The sequence below is a fragment of the Phoca vitulina genome, unplaced genomic scaffold, assembly GCF_004348235.1.
Source record: "Phoca vitulina isolate PV1807 unplaced genomic scaffold, GSC_HSeal_1.0 scaffold4, whole genome shotgun sequence".
Lineage (NCBI taxonomy): Eukaryota > Metazoa > Chordata > Mammalia > Carnivora > Phocidae > Phoca > Phoca vitulina.
Window position 1 is genome coordinate 49888064 of NW_022589707.1, and position 24181 is coordinate 49912244.

Genomic DNA, 24181 nt, shown 5'->3' on the forward strand with positions numbered 1-24181 from the left:
TAAAAAGATGCACTGATAAAATATGTAAGACCCAAATTAGGTGCATATATAGGGTACAGACTTTTTAAATGAAAGATTGAAAATATTTTACAAATAATTTTGTTCATTATAAACTATAATTGCACCATTCATTTCACTCATTAACAATACTTCGCATCAAACATTGCTATATTCAATCTTAACACTCCTCAAATATGAGAAAAATAGTTTCCACTGTATTAAGAAGTGAAATTTATAAAGTCAACACATTATACCTTAAAGCTCATTCTAGATCTAAAATAGTTTTTAAAGAATTTATACACATTGAAATGGGTGATTAATTAAAGAGCTAGAAATAAAGCTACTTCTCCTCATTGCAAGTTAATAAACATGGTTGCATTCAAGCAGATTTTTCCACATTGCAACATTCAGTGATCACGGAGATTTTAGTAAAGGTAAATGGTGGTATCTGTCTTTCTTCTGAAAACACTGTTGAAATTTTAGTGCTGTGGTCTTAATGTTTATATGATGATCAAAAAATAATTCAGAAACACATTTTACTTTCAAAATTTTTCAACATAAGGCACAGAGCAACATTTAGAGTCTAGAAGCAACTGGATTATATAATAAATATCTTCTCAATCATTATTTGCCCTTTTCCTGAAGAGAGTGGGTGAGTAGTGCAGTTAAAACATGCTTGGAATAATAAAAATGACTGAATTTAAGAAATACAAATAATATTTGTGCGTAGAATGTTATTAATTAAAAAAGGTATATTTTCTATCAAATATACATCCTACAGTGTTAGAGGTATAAAAAATTGTGAGGCACTTATATTAACAATGAAGGAGGAAAGCACTGAGATTATCTTTTATAAAAGCACCACACCACTTATTTTAATATCGGAGATAAAAGCCGAAGCCAAAAATAAAAGGAGTTTAATTCTGTATTTGGTGTATTGACAACGTAGAAGTTTAAAACTCAAAAGTATTTCATTTTTTTTTTTCCGACAGAAATTTAAAAGTGTCCTAAAGTTCCCCTAAATAAGTTTTGTATATTCCCCGGTACTCAGAATCACGTGAAATAGAGATGGACTCTCACCCTCTGGGGCAGCACACTTTCTATTTTAATGACTTTAGGATATGTTATTTTTGATAATTTTTTTAACTCTTAAAAACATTGGTTTGGAAAAATAGCACAAACAACAACACACAACAATGCCTCCATGGAAACTTGCTGATGACCAACACTGACAGTTTTATTATTCTGTAATCTTCTGCAAACTCATCCGAAAACCAAGGTGCATAAAATGGGGTTGGAATTATAGGAATCCACTGGATGTCAAATCAGGGAAAGGTCTGGCTTCTGATGGGTGATGAAGGGCCTGAAGATGTGTGGTAGTCTGAGTGTTACCTATATTATTTAATTCAGCAGGATAGGTTTCATTTAAAACTCCTCCATTCTGAAACTGCAAACAAAATAGCAATGTGATTAATTAGATCTTTCAAGTATCTTAAGCCACTAAATGATATATTAAAATGCAGTTTTAAAATATTTGCCTTCATATTGTTAAACTTCAAATTCTTTACTGTTGCTACATTTTAAATGTTCCATGAAGACCCACTGAGCACATATTATGTGTTACATTTATAACCTTTGGTTTCTCCATTAGATGGTACATCTGATGTGTGATACCTTGGTCTCAGCTCAGATTTGGCACTCCATACATTAGAAGAGTATTTGATGAACAAATTGCCTTTGGTTTGGATAGGAACTGATGTCTCAGAGAGTACCAGCTATGAATCACAGTTATATTTATCCGTCATAGGTTTGCTTTGGCCAGATTTCATCTCAGTCAAGTTCTGGGTACCAATGAAGTGACTGCATTCAAAATTAATACGCTGGACTACAGACCTAGGACTTTTCCATAAGAGGTCAGTTCTGATAAAGATGTCTTAATATTCCTAAAATATTACAGAGATGGGTAGGATTTCCTAAATGAATTTTTTGTTATATGCTTTTAATCTGTAATTGGGACCATTTTAATAGTACTTAAGTTACCAAATATCCTCTTACAATAAAATTAGTCTAATTAGTCTGTAATGCTGCTAAAAAAAAAGGCAGATACACAGTTCTGTAGGGCTTTATAGATTATAGAACCTTTGCATTTTAGTATATAGTGAAAGTTGTGGGAACTTTCAAATAGGTTGAAATCATACCTTCAGTTGCTTCAAATAAAACCAATGTAACGTTAGACTTAATGTTAACATTAGACTTAAAAGATCCTCCAAAACACATATTAAATATATAGTAAAAGTCACATAATCTAGGGCTTCAATGAACGGCAGCCATGTGGAGTCTTCAAGTGCAAGTTGGTGTTACCCAGAGAATGGTAGGCTTTGACCAAATGACGCCTATCAGTCATAACACGATGCATGCCAGCAATTCTCTTTAAATATATTATCAAAAGAAGTGCTGTACGATAGAAATATAATGTGAACCACATAGGAAATTTTAAATACTTCCCTCGGGGAATATATAGATAGGTCTACAGACTTCCTATTACCTTACTATTCATAAAGAAGTAATCCAAAGGGGGAAAATGAAGAACTTGTGGTAATGCAATTTTAAACTATGATTAACTAAATTTTAAACTCAATGATTAACTTGTCAACAGTTTACTCAAGTTACCTATCTATGCCACATCACAGCAATGTTTTGAGGTAGACTGTCACTGAAAACTAAATTTCGAGATAGTTGAAGAATGTTGGGAATGAGGATAGACTGGATATATATCAGAGGAAAAACTTCCACTGCTATTTCCTGCTGCAAAGCTCATCTACAGACAAACCAAATGTATGAAAAATGTCATAAAAAACAATTACAAATATGAACTTGAACCGTTTTTGCTAATCTATAACTTTAATATACAGTAAATAGAGACCAATGAACTTAATTTAGATCAGGATTTTCTTCAAAAGCCTACTTAATTATACTTTAAAGTGAACTAAATACTTTCTAATGGAAAAGCACGAATGTAAACATACATTCCCAAGAAGCCATAGAGAGCAGCTATCATCCTTGTTAACTTTTTTTAAGTGATTACTTTTAAAGTGTGGTTGCTGGTAGAAAGATTTTGATGACATATTTAAAAAACAAAAATACAGAAGTGTCTGGGTGGCTGAGTCAGTAGAGTATGTGACTCTTGATCTTGGTGTTGTAAGGTCAAGCCCCATGTTGGGTATGGAGCTTACTTAAAAAATAAGTAAAAATTTAAAAAATAAAATACAGTGTCAAGTTTGACCACATGAAAGAAAATCAGTAAGTTAGGCTTTTTAAAAAAGTGCCAGAAGAAAAAAGGATAAACTGAGGATCTGGCAGATAACATGGGGGTATTGCCAGAGAATACTGAGGAAACTAGCACTGAATTCAGGGATCACCAAGGACAAATGTCATTTGAAGAAAGCACAACCATACTGACTATAACCCATATAAAAAGACTGAATCTCAGGAAACAAACTGAGGGTTGCTGGAGTGGTGGGGGGTGGGAGGGATGGGGTGGCTGGGTGATGGATACTGGGGAGGGTATGTGCTATGGTGAGTGCTGTGAATTGTGTAAGACTGTTGAATCACAGATCTGTACCTCTGAAACAAATAATACATTATATGTTAAAAAAAAAAAGATAGCAGGAAGGGTAAAATGAAGGGGGGGAAATCGGAGGGGGAGACGAACCATGAGAGACTATGGACTCTGAGAAACAAACTGAGGGTTCTAGAGGGGAGGGGGATGGGTTAGCCCGGTGATGGGTATTAAAGAGGGCACGTACTGCATGGAGCACTGGGTGTTATATGCAAACAATGAATCATGGAACACTACATCAAAAACTAATGATGTAATGCATGGTGATTAACATAACATAAAAAAAAAAAACCCTCAATTCTTTTTTTTCAGTTTTTTTTTTATTTTATTAAGAGAGAGAGAGAAAGAATCTTAAGCAGGCTCCGCATCCACCATGGAGCCCAATGCCGGGCTCAATCTCAAGACCTGAGATCATGACCTGAGTCAAAATCAAGAGTTGGGAGTTGGGTCACCCAGGTACCCCTAAAGAAATTACTTTTCAAAATGCAAATATATTTTGGAACTCTGAATTTTTAAAGGACCATACAGAGAAACCCAAGGATCTATTCTAAACAATGTACTTTTCGCTAATTTCACCTGGTAACTTATGGACATACTCATGTTGCCTTAGCCCTTGACTTGTTTCTCCTTTACAACTCAAGTAAAAAAATCTATTAGTAACATACTAATACTAGAAAAGTACTGGCTTATAAAAAAGTAGTCACAGACATAAAAAGTTTATAGCTCATGTATATTTATAATGTGAGAAGATTCACTGCAAGGTTTATTCAGAGTCCGATAAAACCCTTACCTTGTTTAAAAATGCCTGTGGCGCTGCCGCTGGATCGTAGGGCATGCGGGCCACACTGCTGGGTGGTGGCTCCGGCTGGCACTGATACAGGGACACGGCCCCGGCGTAACAGGCCTGAGGACTTACTGTGGTTGACTCTGGATTCAGTCCATGGGTTTGGTTTTCAGGAACTTGTAAACATGTGACAAAATCTTCTAAATTATTAGTAGGGTATGGGGATGGTTCAAAATTCCCTATGGGAAAGCCTAACTGTGTCCCGTTGGAATGCTGTGGTAACACAGGCTGATTACAGGGAATAAAGTTCTGTGTGTACGGTACAGGACTGAGCTCAGGTTTGTAGGGAAACGCTTCACTGGTCCCAGGGACGTCTGAGAAGACACTATACTGCTGCAGATCTTGCTGAGGACAACTCCGAGGTACGGACGGGTGAGGGTTCCAGTCGGCAAACATGCTGTTAACTTGCATATGCTGCATTTTCTGACACAGCTGTGCCCGCTCCACGGCCCCGTGCTCGGGGCGGTGCTGCAGCTGTGCGAACTGCAGGGGCTCCTGTACCGCACAGCTCGAGCTCAGAGCCAGGGACTGTGGCTGCGGGTAGTCTGAACACCCGAAGGTGGGCTTGCTTAAAGAATCTTGGACGTAGGTCAGGATTTCATCTGTTAGGTCAATATCTCGGAAGTCATCCTCAACCGAAAAGTCAGTTCTGAAAAATTCCTCATTCTGTTGCATGTGTTTGATATCTTCAAAATCAATGCCTAGCTGTTTCATAATACCATACAAGTCACTATTTCTGTTGTCTGGAAAGAGCCCTGTCGGACCTCCAGAGAGTGTTGGGTTCATTTCCTGAGAATGATCTATTTCCTCATGTTTCAGGATACCGTCACTTCCCATTGGTGCGATATTGTCTTGCCAATTACTGCATTCATTCACAGGTTCACTAAAAAGATTTCTTCCAAACGGGGTGCTACCTGAGGCGGGATAGAGATAAATAGACTCATCCTGTTGCATGATGGCAGCCAGGAGGGAACTGGGATTGAGAGAATCCTTATTGAGAGCTGATTTGGTAGCAGAATCTATCCCACTTGTACCATATTTAGTCCTTATTGGTAAGGGATCCATCACGGGAGGAAAAGGACTGGTTATCTCATATAACACAGCTTCTCCAGTAGTAAACATAAATGGCATCTTCATATTTCGCTTTCGTAAATGTTCTGTTCCTTCTTCATCTCTAAAATTGGGGACAAAAAAGTTTGCATATGTTAGGAAGAGTTGTAGCATAAACATTTTAAAATAAAAAATTTAAAAGAAAAACACCAAGCAAAAGACACTGTAATTGAGTTTGATAGAGAGCACGAACTTAATTTTGACATTTTCCTAATGACAAGTGCTATAAAATTTTTTAGACAAATTGAGGTGATTTAGAATTTGCCCCAAAACTTAGTACAGTCATTATCCATTCATCTGTTGATGGACATCTTGGCTCTTTCCACAGTTTGGCTATTGTGGACATTGCTGCTATAAACATCGGGGTGCACATACCCCTTCAGATCCCTACATTTGTATCTTTGGGGTAAATACCCAGTAGTGCAATTGCTGGATCGTATGGTAGCTCTATTTTCAACTTTTTGAGGAACCTCCACACTGTTTTCCAGAGTGGCTGCACCAGCTTGCATTCCCACCAACAGTGGAGGAGGGTTCCCCTTTCTCTGCATTCCCACCAACAGCTGTCATTTCCTGACTTGTTAATTTTAGCCATTCTGACTGGTATGAGGTGGTATCTCATTGAGGTTTTGATTTGGATTTCCCTGATGCCGAGCGATGCTGAGCACTTTTTCATGTGTCTGTTGGCCATTTGGATGTCTTTGGAAAAATATCTGTTCATGTCTTCTGCCCATTTCTTGATTGGATCATGTGTTCTTTGGGTGTTGAGTTTGAGAAGTTCTTTATAGATTTTGGATACTAGCCCTTTATCTGATATGTCATTTGCAAATATCTTCTCCCATTCTGTCGGTTGTCTTTTGGTTTTGTGGACTGTTTCTTTTGCTGTGCAAAAGCTTTTTATCTTGATGAGGTCCCAATAGTTCATTTTTGCCCTTGCTTCCCTTGCCTTTGGCGATGTTTCTAGGAAGAAGTTGCTGTGGCTGAGGTCGAAGAGGTTGCTGCCTGTGTTCTCCTTTAGGATTTTGATGGACTCCTGTCTCACATTGAGGTCTTTCAACCATTTGGAGTCTATTTTTGTGTGTGGTGTAAGGAAATGGTCCAGTTTCATTCTTCTGCATATGGCTGTCCAATTTTCCCAACACCATTTGTTGAAGAAGAGACTGTCTTTTTTCCATTGGACATTGTTTCCTGTTTTGTCGAAGATTAGTTGACCATAGAGTTGAGGGTCCATTTCTGGGCTCTCTATTCTGTTCCATTGATCTATGTGTCTGTTTGTTTTTGTGCCAGTACCATACTGTCTTGATGATGACAGCTTTGTAATAGAGCTGGAAGTCTGGAATTGTGATGCCACCAGCTTTGCTTTTTTTCTGGTTCCATACAAATTTTAGGATGATTTGTTCCATTTCTTTGAAAAAAGTTGATGGTATTTTGATAGGGATTGCATTGAATGTGTAGATTGCTCTAGGTAGCATTGACATCTTCACAATATTTGTTCTTGTGGTATATATATATATATATATGATGGAATATTATGCAGCCATCAAAAGGAATGAAATCTTGCCATTTGCAATGATGTGGATGGAACTGGAGGGTATTATGCTGAGCGAAATAAGTCAATCAGAGAAAGACATACATCATATGACCTCACTGATATAAGGAATTCTTAGTAACAAACTGAGGGTTGCTGTAGTAGTGGTGGGGGGAGGGATGGGGTGGCTGGGTGATAGACATTGGGGAGGGTATGTGCTATGGTGAGCTCTGTGATTGTGTAAGACCTGTACCTCTGAAACAAATAATACATATGTTAAAAAAAAAAAAAAATAGATAGCAGGAAGGGGAAGACGAACCATGAGAGACTGGATTCTGAAAAACAAACTGAGGGTTCTGGGGTGATGGGTTAACCTGGTGATGGGTATTGAGGGCACATTCTGCATGGAGCACTGGATGTTATATGCAAAGAATGAATCATGGAACACTACATCAAAAACTAATGATGTAATGTATGGGGATTAACATAATAAAAAATTTTAAAAACAAAAAAAAACCCTTATATTTGGATCTTTATTCCACTCAGAATTTATTTTTCCTGCAGGATGTCAGGGATGTAAACTGAGTGTGGAAATAATGACTGTACTAAGAATTTAGGAATTAACTATCCCAGCCAGGGTGCCCCCCCCCCCACCGCCCTGCAGAGCAAGCCAGGATTCTGTGCCCACTGCGGCAGCAGTCACTCTGCAAAAGGTGCCAGAGACATGCAGTGTAGACAGATGTTCCTACAGGTTATTCCTTCACAATTGGGCAAGGTAGCTGTTTACCTAATTAGAAAGTCAAAAATGAGAAGACAGAGGAATATGCTCCAAATAAAAAGTAGGGCAAAACCAGAAACAAACTAAATAGTCTACCTGATAAAGAGTTCAAAGTAATGCTCACCAGACTTGGGAGAAGAATGGACGAACTCAGTGAGAAGTTCAACGAAGAGATAAGAGTCGAATACAATAACTAAAATGAAAAATAATAGACTAGAGATCAGCAACAGAAGATGGGGAAGAATAGATCACAGATCTGGAAGACAGGGCAATGGAAAGCACCCAAATCGAACAGCAAAAAAGAAAAAGAGGATAAATTAAGGGCCTTCTGTGACCACATCAAGCACACAAATGTTCACATTATAGGGATCCCAGTAGGAGAAGAAAGAGAGGGAAAGGGGCAGAAAACATACATGAAGAAATAATAGCTGAAAAATTCCCTAGGGGGAGGAAACAGGCATTAAGGAGAGTCTCAAATACAATGAACCCAAGGAGCTCCACACCAAGACACATCAAAGTTAAAAGCAGCAAGAGTAGCAGCAGCTACTTATATACAAAGGAAACCCCATAAAGGCTGTCAGCTGCTTTTTCAGCACAAACTCTGCAGGCCAGAAGGGAGCATCATGAGATAGATATTCAAAATGCTGAAAGGAAAAAAACCTACAACCAAGAATACTCTACTCAAAATTGGAGAGGAAGAGTTTCCCAATCAAAAGTTAAGGAGAATTCATTATGACTAAGCAAGCCTTACAAGAAATGTTAAAGGGAGTGCTTTAAGCAAAAAAGAACAGAGCATAACCAGAAGAAAATTATGAAAGGAAAAAATTTCACTGACAAACCTATAGTAGAGGTTGATCAATCAATCGTTTGTAAATGACTGATTTAACTTTATGACTGTTAAAAAACAATAAATAAAATCAATTATCTATAAAAGGGAATCAAAAGATGTAAAATATATCAAATACATAAGAGATGGAAGGGATAGTAAAAACAGTGCTTAGACAACGTGTTCAAACTTAAGCAACCATCAACTTAATATAGACTGCTATATACTCGGGATGTTATATATGAACCTGAAGGTCACCACAAACTAAAAATGTATAATAGATACACATACACAAAAAAAAGAGAAAGGAATCCAAGTGTAACACTAAAGAAAGCAATCAAGGGAAGAGAGCAGAAAATAACAGGGAATAACTACAGAAACAATCAGAAAACAATGAACAAATGGCAGTAACTACATCCCTATTGGTAACTGAATGGCCTAGATACTCCAGTCAAAAGATACAGGGTGACTGAAGGGATAAAAAAACAAGATCCTTCAATATGCTGCCTACAAGAGATTAGCTTCAGACCTAAAGACAAATTCAGACTAAAAGTGAAGGGATGGAAAAAAAAATACTCCATGCAAATGAAAGCCAAAAAAAAAAAAAAAAGCAGCTGGGGTAACAATACTTATCAGACAAAACAGATTTTAAAACAAAGACTATAACAAGAGATATGGAAGGCATTACATAATGATAAAGGGATCAATCCAACAAATAGATATAATTGTGAACATCTATGCACCTAGCATAAGAGCACTAAATTATATAAAGTAAATACTGATAGATCTACAGGGAGAAATTGTCAATAATACAATAGTAGTAGGACTTTAGCACTGTACTTACATCAGTGGATAGATCAAGCAGAAAATCAATGAGGAAACTGTGGCTTTGTATGATATCTTAGAGTAGATGGACTTACTATATACACACAGCATTCCATCCAAAAGAAGCAGAATACAAACATGAAACATTCTCTAAGATCATGTTAGGTCACAAAACAAGTTTCAATAAATTTAAGACTGAAATCAAGCATTTTTTTTTCTTTATAAATCTAGAAATCAACTATAAGAAAAAAACTAGAAAAAAGCCACAAACACAGGGAGGCTAAACACCATGGTATTAAACAACCAGTGGGTCAACAAAGAAATCAAAAAGGAAATGGGAAATTACCTGGAGACAAATGAAAATGGAAACACATTGGTGTACAATTTTGGGACACAGCAAAAGTAGTTCTAAGAAGTTTATGCTGATATAGGCCTATCTCAAGAAACCAGTCTCAATCTAACCTTTCACTTAAAGCAACTAGAAAAAGAACAAATGAAACCCCAAGTTAGTAGAAGGAAGGAAATTAATAGAGTTTAGAGCAGACATAAATGAAATAGAGATTATAAAAATAACAAGAAGGATCATTGAAAATTGATAAACCTTTAGCCAGGAAGAAGAAAAAAAGAAGAAACAAAGTCAGAAATAAGAGTAACAGCCAACACTACAGAAATACATATGATTTAAGAGACTAGTAAGAGGGCGCCTGGGTGGCTCAGTTGGTTAAGCGGCTGCCTTCAGCTCAGGTCATGATCCTGGAGTCCCTGGATCAAGTCCCGCATCGGGCTCCCTGCTCGGCGGGGAGTCTGCTTCTCCCTCTGACCCTCCCCCCTCTCATGTGCTCTCTCTCATTCTCTCTCAAATAAATAAATAAAATCTTAAAAAAAAAAAAGAGACTAGTAAGAAAAATTAGATGCCAACAAATTAGAAAACAAAAGCAAAAATGAACTATTGGGACTACACCAAAACAAAAAGCTTTTGCACAGTGAAGAAAACCACCAACAAAAGGAAAAGGCAGCCTACTGAATTCGAGAAGATATTTGCAAATGATATATCCAATAAGGGGTTAATATTCAAAATATATAAAGAATTCATACAACTCAACATCAAAAACAATCTGATTAAAAAGAGGACATGAACAGACATTTTCCTAAGGAAAATATACAGATGGCTAATAGACACATGAAAAGATTATCAACATAACTCATCATCAGGGAAATGCAAATCAAAACCACAATGACATATCACCTCACACCTGTCAGAATGGCTAAAATCAACAACAGCAGAAATAACAAGTGTTGAGGCTGTGGAGAAAAGGGAACCCTTGTGTACTGTTGATGGGACTGTAAACTGGTACAGCCACTGTGGAAAACAGTATGGAGGTGCCTCAAAAAATTAAAAACAGAAATACCATACAACTCAGTAATTCCACTGCTGGGTATTTACCCAAAGAAAATGAAAACACTAATTTGAAAGATACATGCCCCCCGATTTTTACTGCAGCATTATTTGTAATAACCAAATTATGGAAGCAACCTAGTGTGCATCAATAGATGAAAGGATAAGGAAGATATGGTATATTGCTCAGCCATAAAAAAGAATGAAATTTTGCCATTTGTGAAAACATGGATGGACCTAGAGGGTATTATGCTAAGTGAAATAAGTCAGAGAAAGATAAATGTATGATTTCACTTATGTGGAGTCTAGAAAACAAAATAACACACACAGATACAGACTCAAATACAGAGAATAAACTGGTGGTTGCCAGAGGGAAAGGGGTAGGAGGATGAGTGAAATAGATGAATGGGATTAAAAGGTATAAACTCCCAGGTATAATAAATCATGGAGATGAAAAGTACAACATAGGGAATATAGTCAATAATACTGTAATAACTTTATATGCTGTCAGGTGGTAACTACACTTACAGTGAGCATTGCACAATGTATATCATTGTTGAATCACTATGTTGTACACCTGAAACTAACATAACATTGTATGTTAATTATACTTAAAAAATTTTTAGAAATCTGAGTGGGAAGAGTCATAAAAACCCCCAGAATCTCTAAAGGAAAATAGTGGCATAACTGACATAAAAATTAAAAAGCTTGCACGGCAAAAGAATTCACAAATCAAGTCAAGGCATGGAGAAAATATGTCGTATTTATAATTTCATATATATACTACTATAGTGTGTGTATAAATATATACAATATCCATATTAAGTAAACAGCTCCAATGAGGACCAAGAGAGAGCCAACCAACACAGTAGAAAACAGGCAAATGATTTGAACTGAAAATTCACAGAAGGAAAATGCCCCAGAAAGATATAAAAAGATGTCCTGTGTCATTAGTAATGAGAAAATGCAACAAATAACCTCTTAACAACAGAATAAGCAAATACAAAAATCAAATAATAAAAATATGAACAGCACAAACTAGACCACTGGATGTATGAAGAACACCATACATGCAATAGAACATATATTCTTAATGAAAGCACATGGGATGTTTTACTATCACTGACCATATGTTAGATCATAAATAAGCTACCACAGATTTCAAAGAACTGAAATCACTCAAAATGTTTTCTAACTTCAGTGGAATTGGCCTAAAATTCAGTAACAAAAACATGAGAAAATACCCATCGTATAAAGTACATACCACTATAACTCTAAACAAATCATGAATAGAAAAAACAAGACCTATCAAAACATTAGGGCTGTAGTTGAAGTTGTACTTAAAGGGAAATTAATAGCTTAAAGAAAAGGTTGGAAATATAGCAATTTATACCCAAAGAGAGTAGAAGGAAAGAAATAATAAGCAGACATAAATGAAGTAGAAAACAAACATTAAATAGGAAAAATCAACAAAAGTTGGATCCTTGAGAAGACTAAAAACTAATGGCCTTCTAGCAATATTAAGAGAGAAGGCACAAATTTCTAGTATCAGGAAATATTACTTAATCACTATAGATCTTACAAAGTAAAAAGAAAATAGAGCACAAAAGAGAAAAATCATCATCATGTCAATGAATCCAGAGGAAGTATTTGGCAAAATTCCTTACCCATTCATGATGATAATATTTAGTAAACTAGAGAGAAGGGAAACTTTTAAATTAAATATATATATGTATAAATAGCAAAAGAAAACACTACCACAAACATTATACTCGACAGTAAAACATTAAAGGGTTTCCCTCTTAGGCTTGGAAGAAGACAAAAATGAAACCTGGTATCATTATTTCCTTTACATTTTACTGAGGGCCTAACCAGTGCAATAAAGGAATTTTAAGAAATAATAAATGTCTAAAGATTAAAAAGAAAAAAAATTACATACATGGTATGTGTTAGAAAATTTGGAATAATCCAGACAAATTATAAGAAAAAGTAGATTTTAGTAAGGTCACTGAATACAAGCCAATATTAAAAAAAATCAACAATTAGAAATTGCTATACACGCATATCAAATATCTAGAAGTAAAATTAAGAAAAATACATAAGACTCGGGTAAGAAAAATACAACCCCTTACTGAAACAAAGACATAGGTACATACTCATGTACCCATATGCCTATATACATACATATATTCACCATGTTCACAGGTTGGAAGAATATTATAAAGATGTTAATTCTCCCCAAATAAGCTATAGTTTCAACGTAATGCCATTCAAAATCCCAAGAGATACTCCGATGGAAATTGACAACTGATTTCTAAAATATTTATGGAAATATAAAGGGTAAAGAACAGAGACGACAATCTTGAAGGAGAACAACAAAAAATCCTCAACAAACATGAAGGAGAGCATACATTCAGAGATCAAGATTTACTATAAAGACAGAACGAAGACCATGTGCTGTTGGTGTGAAAACAGACAACCAGACTCATGGAACCCAGAAACAGAACCACAGACAGAACCCCCTAATTAAAATGCAGTGTAGGGGGGGAAAAGATGTCCTTTTCAATAAATGTTACTAGTCACTTGGATATACATATAAAGGAAAATATCCATGTTGATCCTTACCTCAAGGCACATACAAATATCAGCTCTCTAGAGTGGAGAAAATATCTGCAATATGGTATTTGACAAAACACTCACAGAATATATAAGAAACTTCAAAGCCACTGCTTGCTTAGAAAGCATATACTAAACACAGCATTCTTCTATATTTCTTTTATTTTACAGATGGCACTAGCTTTTCATCCTTCCTTCATATACCAGAGTAAAACCCTGGTGTTTTCATTGTTTATTCTATTTCTGTAATTCTACATATTTAGTCATTCAATAATGTTTGTCAATTCTATCTTCTCAATGTCCTTCACTTTGCCTTCTTTCTATACAGATTGTCTTTTCAGTTTTTACTTCCAGAGAAAATTCTCATAGAATTTACTTGGAAGTTTTCACGTAAGAGGATTTATAAACCATAGTGTTATTAGAAATAAAATGAAGACATGAAACATTTTGTCTGTGTACTTACGTTAGAGGTCTCTGAGTTGCAATGATATAATCTGGTCTTCCATTTTTATACACTAAGCGTGCATTAGACTGAACCCAGGTCCATCGATTTTCTTTGGTAAGAAGCCTGAATACTATCAGGCCACTCTCTCCAGTCTTAATCACTAAAATCAAATACAAAAATTATCAAACCCCAAATCAACATATTAAAGAAAGTCTCTGAAACACAGCCCGTCTAACACACTTTTGGATGTGTTTCATTTATCACCAGAGGTGGTAAATGTCTTGACAACTTTTAAACACAGTATGTTAAAAAAATGCATGGAAATAGTTCTTCAGAGTTTATTTTTTTTCTATTTCAGACTAAATTTATTATTTAGTAGGTTAAAGGGAAGATTAGGTCAGAAACTTCTGGTAACACATTAAACTATAGAGAGAGTATCCAGTTTGGGGAAAACACAAAGATAAAACTTATTTTCATTTTAAAAAGGGAATATTTCTGTCATTTATGCTTTAAAATTGTGTAATAAAATACTAATCTATATTAACAGATTTATAAATTAGTGGTGCCATTCAAAATGCTATTAAAATTGAGCAAAACATTGACAAAATGGTCATTTTCATAGTAATTAAACTACTATATTCTTGTGTGGCAGCTGTAGAGCAGTTAATAAAGAGTGTAATTCAGGTTAATCATAATGGTATGACACTGGGTGTAAGTTTATTCAAGTAGTTGCCTTAAACACATTATGTGATATTCTGAAATATGTACTAGAACATATGCCATTTTCCAGGCATGTTTATAAGGAAATATAACTTACTCCGGATATGGTACTCAGCACAATAAAGCATATCAGCAGCATGAATAAATTGATATCCTGATCCTCTCATGCACAACTCTGCTTCAGTATAGCCTAAAACAAGTTTTCCTCTGTTTAAAAAAAAAGGTAAAATAAGAAATTGGTTATATGCCATTTTCTGCACTGTTTTCCTTGACATTCAGAATTTTACATTAGCAGGTAGAAACAATTAACCACATTCATGTGACTGCTTTCTTTTGTTTATGGCTGTTAATGTCAGTTTTAGATGGTTTTCTTCTCCTGAATAAAGAACACGAAAATTAGCATGGTTAAAGATGAATCTAACAGAATAGATTATGTAAATAAAACAAAATCTTTAATAAAAATGTACAATGCTTATACTCCATTTTGAGGGGCAAAGTTTTTCAAACCTGTCTGCAATCCCATATTAGAAGAAAAACAATGATACATTTTGATAGGATATGAATGCTAATATCACAGTCTACTTCAGAATTTTCTGAAAGTTACTAAACTTCTAGGGCTAAAAATCAAATAAAGTTTGTATGTTATAAAAATGTAAAACAAACCAACAATAAATGTCATCAGGATACTGAATCTTAATAATATAAGCAATTCATCTTTATGATACACAAATTGTGACAAGTATTGTAAAAAATTATAAGATGATCTGTGAGCCTGATGAAATTATTTTAAAAGGCTATACTGACAGAGTATGAAGTAACAGCTCACATAATAATAAACATTATAAGCTACACTCTATGTTTTACGTGCAAAGAGATTTACTGCAACAAACATTTAATGAAATAAAACTGCAAAAGTTTTACTTACTTGGCATCACAAGCAGTGGGTGTAAAGTCTAGTTTGTGTTTGGTTCTGAAGATGAAATTTTTGGTTCGGATCTCAAGGATGGATGGTGGCTGAAGGGGAGTCGCTATGGCAAACAAAGCCAACTGAGGTGGTAGTACTGATCCATCTTTCCCTTTCTTGTTCTGTCCATGAAGATACTTTAACCTGCCTTGGAAATTCATTGCCTTAAAAAACCAAAACCGGTTCATTAAAATTAACACTTTAAAACTGTTCATTTCAAAAGGCCTAATCGTGGCCATTTCCACTCTTGGTAATTCCATAAAAGTTCCTGAGGCTGACTAATGCTATTTTCATGCCTTTCTCCACAGGAAGCCCATTACAACTATCCCCAAAGGTCCTACGAACACTATCTTAAAAGGGCTGACAAGGGAATTGTCACAACAAAATTACCTGTGTCACTTTCTGAGCTCACAAGTGCCGTCATTCACACCTAGCATACTAGTCCCCCCTCCCCTTGGCATTCAGTACCTACTTCCTCAATGAATGAACAGTGATAAAGTCATTAAGTGCACATTAATTTTCAAATTCAGATAAGCTATAGTCCATAGCTCACTGTCTGTTTCATAACTCATGGTAATCTTTTATATAGAGATAAAATGCAATTTTATTAAAACGCTACAATGAATAATAAAATTCATGTAAAGAATGTAGAACTCTATTAACAGTAAAGGGCACTTTTAGAAGACAGGAAACAAAGATAATTTAAATGTGAACATGATCAATTTAATTGCTTAAAAGTGTATTAAACAGGCTGAGGGATGATTCTGATCTCAATATATGATAGCAACACAAAGAAGACAAGACCCAATGATATAAATTCCATCTCAGAAATACATATTAACTGAACATCAGTACTAGGAAGACTATCTCAAAGCACAATTCTACCTCTGGGTCAGCAAAATTATCTTCAGAAATAAACACATCAACAAAAATCAGTTTGCTAATATTTAAGATTTTATTATCTATTTCAAACTCCTGATAATTCACAAAGGTAATGTGGATCATGCTTTCCGTTCTCTTCTTCTGTACCCAGCGGAATGCACTATCTTAAGGACAAAGACCACTACCACCTCAAGTAGCCTGCTAGAGCTGCACGTTCAGCCTCCCCGACGGCAGCTCACACCACGTGACAATTCTGCAATCACGAATATACAACCATTTTTCTAGGTGGCAGTTACTGTAGCTATGTAGAAAACACCATGATAATTTTTCTTTCTGGCAAGGATTAAATCCGAAGAGGGTAAGCATTCTGTTGCTAAATAGGGCTACAAAGTTCTCAGTCGTATACATTAAAAAAGTCCTAAAAATAGGCAAAATACAAGGTTCTATGTTATTTCACTCAGTCTTTGTTACTACATCCTACAAGACTGAGATTTTGAGTTATGGAAGATATTGGAAATCTGAAAAAAGTAATCTTTACTTCCCATTATGAAATTATTTTAATAAAGGAGTTTTAAAACTCATACTCGAATCTAACCAAAGAAAATGGTTTCAGTTTTCTTTTCTGCTTTCTGAAAATTAATAATAATTGCCAGTATCATAAGATTTTGCACCTTACCAGAAAACCAGATGAATTATCCAGGAGACATCTGAGTCGGCACACAAAGCTCCTTTCCATACAGGAAGAGTTTTCTGGAGGAAGCTGGTCTGGGGTGTGACAGCCTACTGCCTGTGGCAGCCCATTAGCTGCTGCAGAAATAATAGCAACATAAATTTACGTGTCAGTTTGCTGTATAAACAAGTGTTTGGATAGCTGAAATTTGTGCTAATTTCTAAACTGGATTCTATTCTGAATACAAAAAAGGAATAATCATTTTCAGAAGAGTAGCTTATGAAAAGAAACTAAAATGTACAGAGTATCACTTTTACTACATACTTTATTCAGTTTTGTTTTTATATCTGTTGTCAACAATATCCATATTTTCTAATACTTTTTATCTTAACACTTTCATAGACTTCTAAAAGCATTGTATGTATGTTAATTACACTTTAATAAAAAATAAAAAATAAATTAAAAAAATAACATAAAAAAGCATTGCACTGAGACAAGTTTTTATATACTTGCATATTCTAGTTTGCTTTTTTATTTGGTCCATTTTACAGACAGAACAATTTATACATACTTGAGTATCAACCTTACATATTTCTTCCAATCTCTCTCAATAGTCTAAGTGATTTTTATAAAATATATTACTGAAAGGGGCACCTGGATGATTCAATCCCGTTAAGCGTCTGATTCTTGATTTCCACTCAGGTTGTGGTCTCAGGGTGTAAGATCAAGCCTTGTGTCTGACTCCGTGCTCAGCAGGGAGTCTGCTTTTCTCTCTCTCTCTCTCCCTCTGCCCCTTCCCCCACTGACATACTCTCTCTAAAAAAGTAAATAAATTTTTTAAAATCACCACACTATCATTTGCATTCTTACCATCAATTCTTTGTCCAGAGTCTGTACACTGTGAAGGGTTTAATGTCCAGTGTAGCTGACGCTGAAATTCACCTCGGTCTTCAGTATGAATAAGTTCATATACGCTCTGATGTATGACGTCAGACTAAAGAAAAAAGATACAAGGAAACTTTTTTAAAGTACTGATTAAAAAAATGTGGCTCACTGAATTAATTTCAAAATGTAGCTAGATTACTGGGTGCTTGTCAGTGGTGATGAATGCACATCAGATGGTCACAAAGCTCTCCAGTCATCCTGATAGGAAAAGCCAGAGAGAGGGGAGCACTGTAACTGCTCAGCCAAAAGTTATCTGCCATCACTTTCTTACCTGAATGCTTTTCAGTCAAGTAGGCCACCTCCTCACTCCTTAATTGCAACACATTAAATTCTGCTCATTTTTATCCATTTATTGATTTTTTTTAATTTAAATTCATTATTTAACATATAGTACATCATTAGTTTCAGATGTAGAGTTCAATAATTCATACAACACATACAACACCCAGTGCTCATCACACCACGTGCCCTCCTTAACGTTCATCATCCAGTTACCCCATCCCCCTACCCACCTCCCTTCCAGCAACTCTCAGTTTGTTTCCTGGAGTTGAGAGTCTCTCCTGGTTTGTCTCCCTCTCTGATGACTTCCCATTCAGGTTTCCCTCCCTTCCCCTATGATCCTCTGCATGGTTTCTTATATTCCACAATGAGTGAAACCATATGATAATTGTCTTTCTCTGATTGACTTATTTCGCTCAGCATGATACTCTCCAGTTCCATCCATGTCAATGTAAATCTAAGTATTCATCCTTTCTGATGTCTGAGTAATATTCCATTGTACGCACACGCATGTGTGTGTGTGTGTGTGTGTGTGTGTATCACATCTTTATTGATTTATCTGTCGATGGACATCTGGGCTCTTTCCACAGTTTAGCTATTATGGACATTGCTGCTATAGACATTGGGGTGCATGTGCCCCTTCGGATCACTACATTTGTATCTTTGGGGTAAATACCTAGTAGTGCAATTGCTGGGTCATAGGGTAGCTCTATTTTTAACTTATTTTAAATCCTATTTCTTTCACAAAACCATGTCTGAAAATCCAGTCATCTTAGACTTCTCTGAAGCTTAAAAGTATTATGTATTTCTTTCACTATCCTCTAATGATTTTCTTTATATTAAATTTTTACTTCTGGTACACTCCAGAAGAGTAAGGGATTATGCCTTGACCGGCTTAGAATCCCTCCTCCACCTCTTGCCTCTCAGCAAGTCAGACTTTGTGGCAGGGCCAAGTTCCACTATCTACCTAGTTTAGCTATCTAGACTTAAATTTCCCTGTGAATTTAATCTAGCATTAAACCATCTTGATGCCATCCATTACCCAATTGCCACAGTTCTCATCTAAAACACAGACTGCAGCATACACATTCCCTTAACAAAAACTCTTGCAGGTTTCTATTGTATATATGACATAGTTTAAACTTCAGACTATATAACACTGCAGACACTGCTATTCAAACCAGCAGCCTTGGCATCACTTGTGAACTTGTTAGAAATGCAAACTCATAGGCCCCACTCTGACCTACTGAATCAGAATATCTGGAACTGAGGCCCAAAGATTTTAGAGTTTTACAAGTGAGTCTTAGACACATTAGAATTTAGGAAATACTGATACATAAGAATAGCTAGTATTCACGATCCAGCAATTGCACTACTGGGTATTTACCCCAAAGATACAAATGCAGGGATCCGAAGGGGTACATGCACCCCTTTATAGCAGCAATGTCCACAATAGCCAAACTGTGGAAAGAGCCAAGATGTCCATCGACAGACGAATGGATAAAGAAGATGTGGTATATATATACAATGGAATATTATGCAGCCATCAAAAGGAATGAGATCTTGCCATTTGCAATGACGTGGATGGAACTGGAGGGTATTATGCTGAGCGAAATAAGTCAATCAGAGAAAAACATGTATCATATGACCTCACTGATATGAGGAATTCTTAATCTCAGGAAACAAACTGAGGGTTGCTGCAGTGGGGGGTGGGGTGGGAGGGATGGGGTGGCTGGGTGATAGACATTGGGAAGGGTGTGTGCTATGGTGAGCACTGGGAATTGTGCAAGACTGTTGAATCTCAGATCTGTACCTCTGAAACAAATAATGCAATATAGGTTAAGAAAAAAAAAAAAGGAAGAAGATAGTAGGAGGGGAAGAATGAAGGGGGGGAAATCGGAGGGGGAGACGAACCATGAGAGACGATGGACTCTGAAAAACAAACTGAGGGTTCTAGAGGGGAGGGGGGTGGGAGGATGGGTTAGCCTGGTGATGGGTATTAAAGAGGGCACGTTCTACATGGAGCACTGGGTGTTATGCACAAATAATGAATCATGGAACACTACCTCTAAAACTAATGATGTAATGTATGGTGATTAACATAACAATAAAAAAATTTAAAAAAAAAGAATAGCTAGTATTCAAGTGTACTTACAAAACTGTTCTCAAATTAGATGTTCTTGTCCTTCAAATATAACAAATAGCTTACCACTCCATTTATGCACCATTTATTCAATAACATTAAACAAACTAAACATATTCATCTCTTAAAGTATTTCCAGTCTACTGTTTACAGTAATTGTATCTTTTCTTTCCTGTGTTCCCTCCACAACTGTCCACCTGTCTAAATCTTATGCTTTCTTTAGGTTAGCTTAAATACCATTTCCTTCAGGAAAGCTTCCATAATCAGCTTGAGTCCGAATTAAAGGTATGAGCCATGATATTTTTGCCTATACCTTTACATATCACCTCATTCATTTCATAGTTGCCATATGCCCTCTGATATCCGTAACCAATGTGACAGCAAATATTCTCTTATCTGCCCGCCCCCCTCCCCCGATCCAAAGCCTATCTGCCCCCAACGTGAATGTTTCTTATATATAAAAAAACACAATCTCCATGAATCTCATGAACATATAAGAAAATTGTAATGTAGTAAATTATTAATTATATAAAAATTATTAGCTACAAATATATAATTTTATTCTATAGCATATTTTAATTGACATTTTATATATACAAATTATCATTTATATCCCTAAAACATGTGACAAATAAAAAGTAATTTTCTCAAAAAAAATTTTTTTTTTTTACATGGCCTGAGAAAAATATACTTACCTGCTGAAACCCTAGGTAATCTTGTATGGTAGAAGAAGCATAAAAGACCAAAGCATCTGTGGTGACAACCAGCACAAAGCCATTGAGAGCCTACAAGGAAAAAAATTACAAAATTAGTAATGTGACTAAATAACAATATTGCCACTCATAAATACTGACTTCAGTTAAGGCTGTTTTATTGCTGAAAAATCTTCTCTTTAAAATGGTTAAAATGATTACATCTCAAACACAGACATTCCATCTACTGTGCAATGAGAGGAATCTATGCATACCTTTTGATTTAGATAAGGAAAAGCTTACAGCTCAACTTAATGCTCAATCACAGCAACTTTAATACAAAATTGGTTCTTCTTCATGCTTTGGATTTTCAGAGATTATAGCTATGTGTACCTGGTAAGTCCCCCCAGGATGAATGGTGGTGGCACCCACCGGGAACTTAAATGTTTAATAATTAACACCTTCACAATTAAGTAGTCTTAAATTTCAGTTGGCAGTAACAGTTACACCCATTTTTATATTTTCTCCTTCTGAAAATATCTTCTTTGTAGAGAAGAGTATCCACTGATCGTATGCATTTTATTTTGTAGAGTGTGATGCTTGTTCAAACAGTCAAATGAATTTAGTACTTTCCAATAAGCTCATTGGAAATAAGCTCGTAAGCCAGAAAAACACAAAGATAATTTAAGGTACAACATCACACTTTTAGACAAATGTTAATTGTCAGAAATTAACTGAAAGCCTTTAAAAAGAATATGTGCGTACCAATTTTATGTGTATCTCAAATGATCTTAAATACTATATGGTACAAGGTTATTACTTACACTGAATTATTATTAAATGAACAGAAAGAATATACTAATTACATATTAATGAAAGAGATTATCATTTTTTAGTCTTAATCACAAAGATCTGCCCTACTTATCTGAAAATCATGATGAGGTTCACTTACTATTTAATATAAGAGAAATAAACTGCAATTGATAGTGTTATTTATAGTTTCAACTGCTGTTAACTCAAAAACGAAGCTACGGATTCTACTAGGCACAGTAGTAAACAGCGTGGGCAGAACATGATTAAATAAATGAAAATGAGTGAAATTAATAATAGATAATGAAAAGATACAGAAAGTCTTTTTATTTTCATTTTTATTCTTTATATAATAGTAATAAATTTAAGCTAAGCTTGAAGGTAATTATTTTAAATTTTTCTTAATAAAACACTTCAACATTTTATGTATCTCCTTTGTTAAAACTAAAGGAAATGATTTGTCATTAAAAGTTTCATGGCAAGTAGTATACTGTATCTCTGGAAACATTCTCTAAGTCTTAGGGATACTCAGTTGATAATCACATGTTGAAAGTATGAAGTTAGATGCCATTATGGCAACTGTATGTAATGAAATATGCCATTTTCATATATCTAAAGTGTTTCTGGCCATCTCCTCCAGAAGAGATCCCTCCAACCATGGTCCTAGCAAATCATATAATATGCGATGCTTCCTATTGGAAACTAGTTTACAAGTGATATCCAATATAATTCAAAACAGATGCATTTACTTTAAATACCTAAATGTTTCCAATTTTCAGATAATTAAAAAGTGACACTAGTCTTGCATTAATATTATTTTATTCTCTATCCTTTACATAGAATATGTTTACAATTTGCCTAAATATTCTAGGACGGAAAAAATCATTGGCCCATAATTTAAACTGCTTTATCAAATGTTAAGCATTCCATATTTGTTTAGTTTCACTTGAAATAAAGGACTTCCTTATTACTTTACTCCATAACCCAAGGTGTGTGTTTAATCACATAAAGCAGCAATTATAAAAATGTTTTCCTATGACCTGAATAAGGAGCCTTTATGTTTCAAGCTATTATATACATAAAAATCCTCAGTCAGGGATAAGAAGAGGACTCCTGCTTGAATATATTTAATTTGTTTAACCCAATGGGGGCAAAAGTTAATTTTCACAATTACAAAAATAATAAAAAATGTTATAAATTGTTGGGTTGCACATAAGGATTTTCAGAATGAATTAATGGAGTTACTAAAAGTTGCAGCTACTTTCTACATGATGGCAAATTAAGTTCTTCACTCCGTTCACTGGGTGGAACTGAAAATGAATACGTAATAGTAATAGCACATATCACACCACACATCTTCATTCTATCTGTTTTTCAACAAAATAAATGCCTGAGAATTTTAGTTAAGAATCAAGCATCGTATTAGTTCCAAGAAATAGAGCAAAAAAAATAAAATATATTTTTAAAAATTAAAAAAATTAAAATATTCTCTGAGTTCTAAAACAAAAATTAGGGCTTCTAGTTGTTGAGATAATCTTTAGCATGTTGATAAGACACACCCCATAGCTAAGAGACAATACAGTTACAAAATACATTGAAAAATAAAATTCAGGTTAAGAACAATTTTGAACGATTAAGTAAAGACAATTAACTGTTTTAATAAAGCTATATTCCTGGAAAAGCATATATAAATTCAATGTCTTAAATGAGAACCTTTAAAATAATCTAGGAATTCTTGCTAAAGAAATACAACAGGGAAATTACTAAGTAGACTTCCAATCTACTTGATACAATTACATTTTTTCATATACTAGCATTACATCACTATTGCAGTTCAGATGAAAGTGACATGAAACACTGGGTGAGTTCTAAATAAACTGGAGTAACTAAAAGACTGATTCATTAATCTTTCATTTACCATGTCTTTATTATGAGAAACTCTGTTTACTAAAATTTACCTGTAGTAAGAATTCTCCTTCTTGCAGATGCAGGTCTTCTCTGAATTTTGTTCTACAGTTTTCCTGGACTTCATTTCTGTCAGCTGGGGAGGACTGTAATGAAACTATGGAGAAAAGGGAAAAAGCAATGATAT

At 35.1% G+C, this 24181-nt stretch overlaps 1 protein-coding gene across 1 annotated transcript in view; it reads right to left on the bottom strand.

Annotated features, from left to right (window-relative positions):
• Window positions 1–1217: 1217 nt before the first annotated feature.
• AHR (aryl hydrocarbon receptor) overlaps window positions 1218–24181 on the bottom strand; it is a 50284-nt gene continuing 27320 nt past the window's right edge. The window contains exons 3-11 of the mRNA XM_032401996.1: window positions 24048–24151; window positions 21283–21372; window positions 18091–18214; window positions 17227–17357; window positions 15630–15832; window positions 14802–14911; window positions 14003–14144; window positions 4410–5637; window positions 1218–1447 (exon numbers count right to left, since the gene is read on the bottom strand). Coding sequence (XP_032257887.1) covers window positions 1301–1447; window positions 4410–5637; window positions 14003–14144; window positions 14802–14911; window positions 15630–15832; window positions 17227–17357; window positions 18091–18214; window positions 21283–21372; window positions 24048–24151 — 2279 coding nt within the window. The 3' untranslated portion in view covers window positions 1218–1300. The remainder of the gene's footprint in view (window positions 1448–4409; window positions 5638–14002; window positions 14145–14801; window positions 14912–15629; window positions 15833–17226; window positions 17358–18090; window positions 18215–21282; window positions 21373–24047; window positions 24152–24181) is intronic.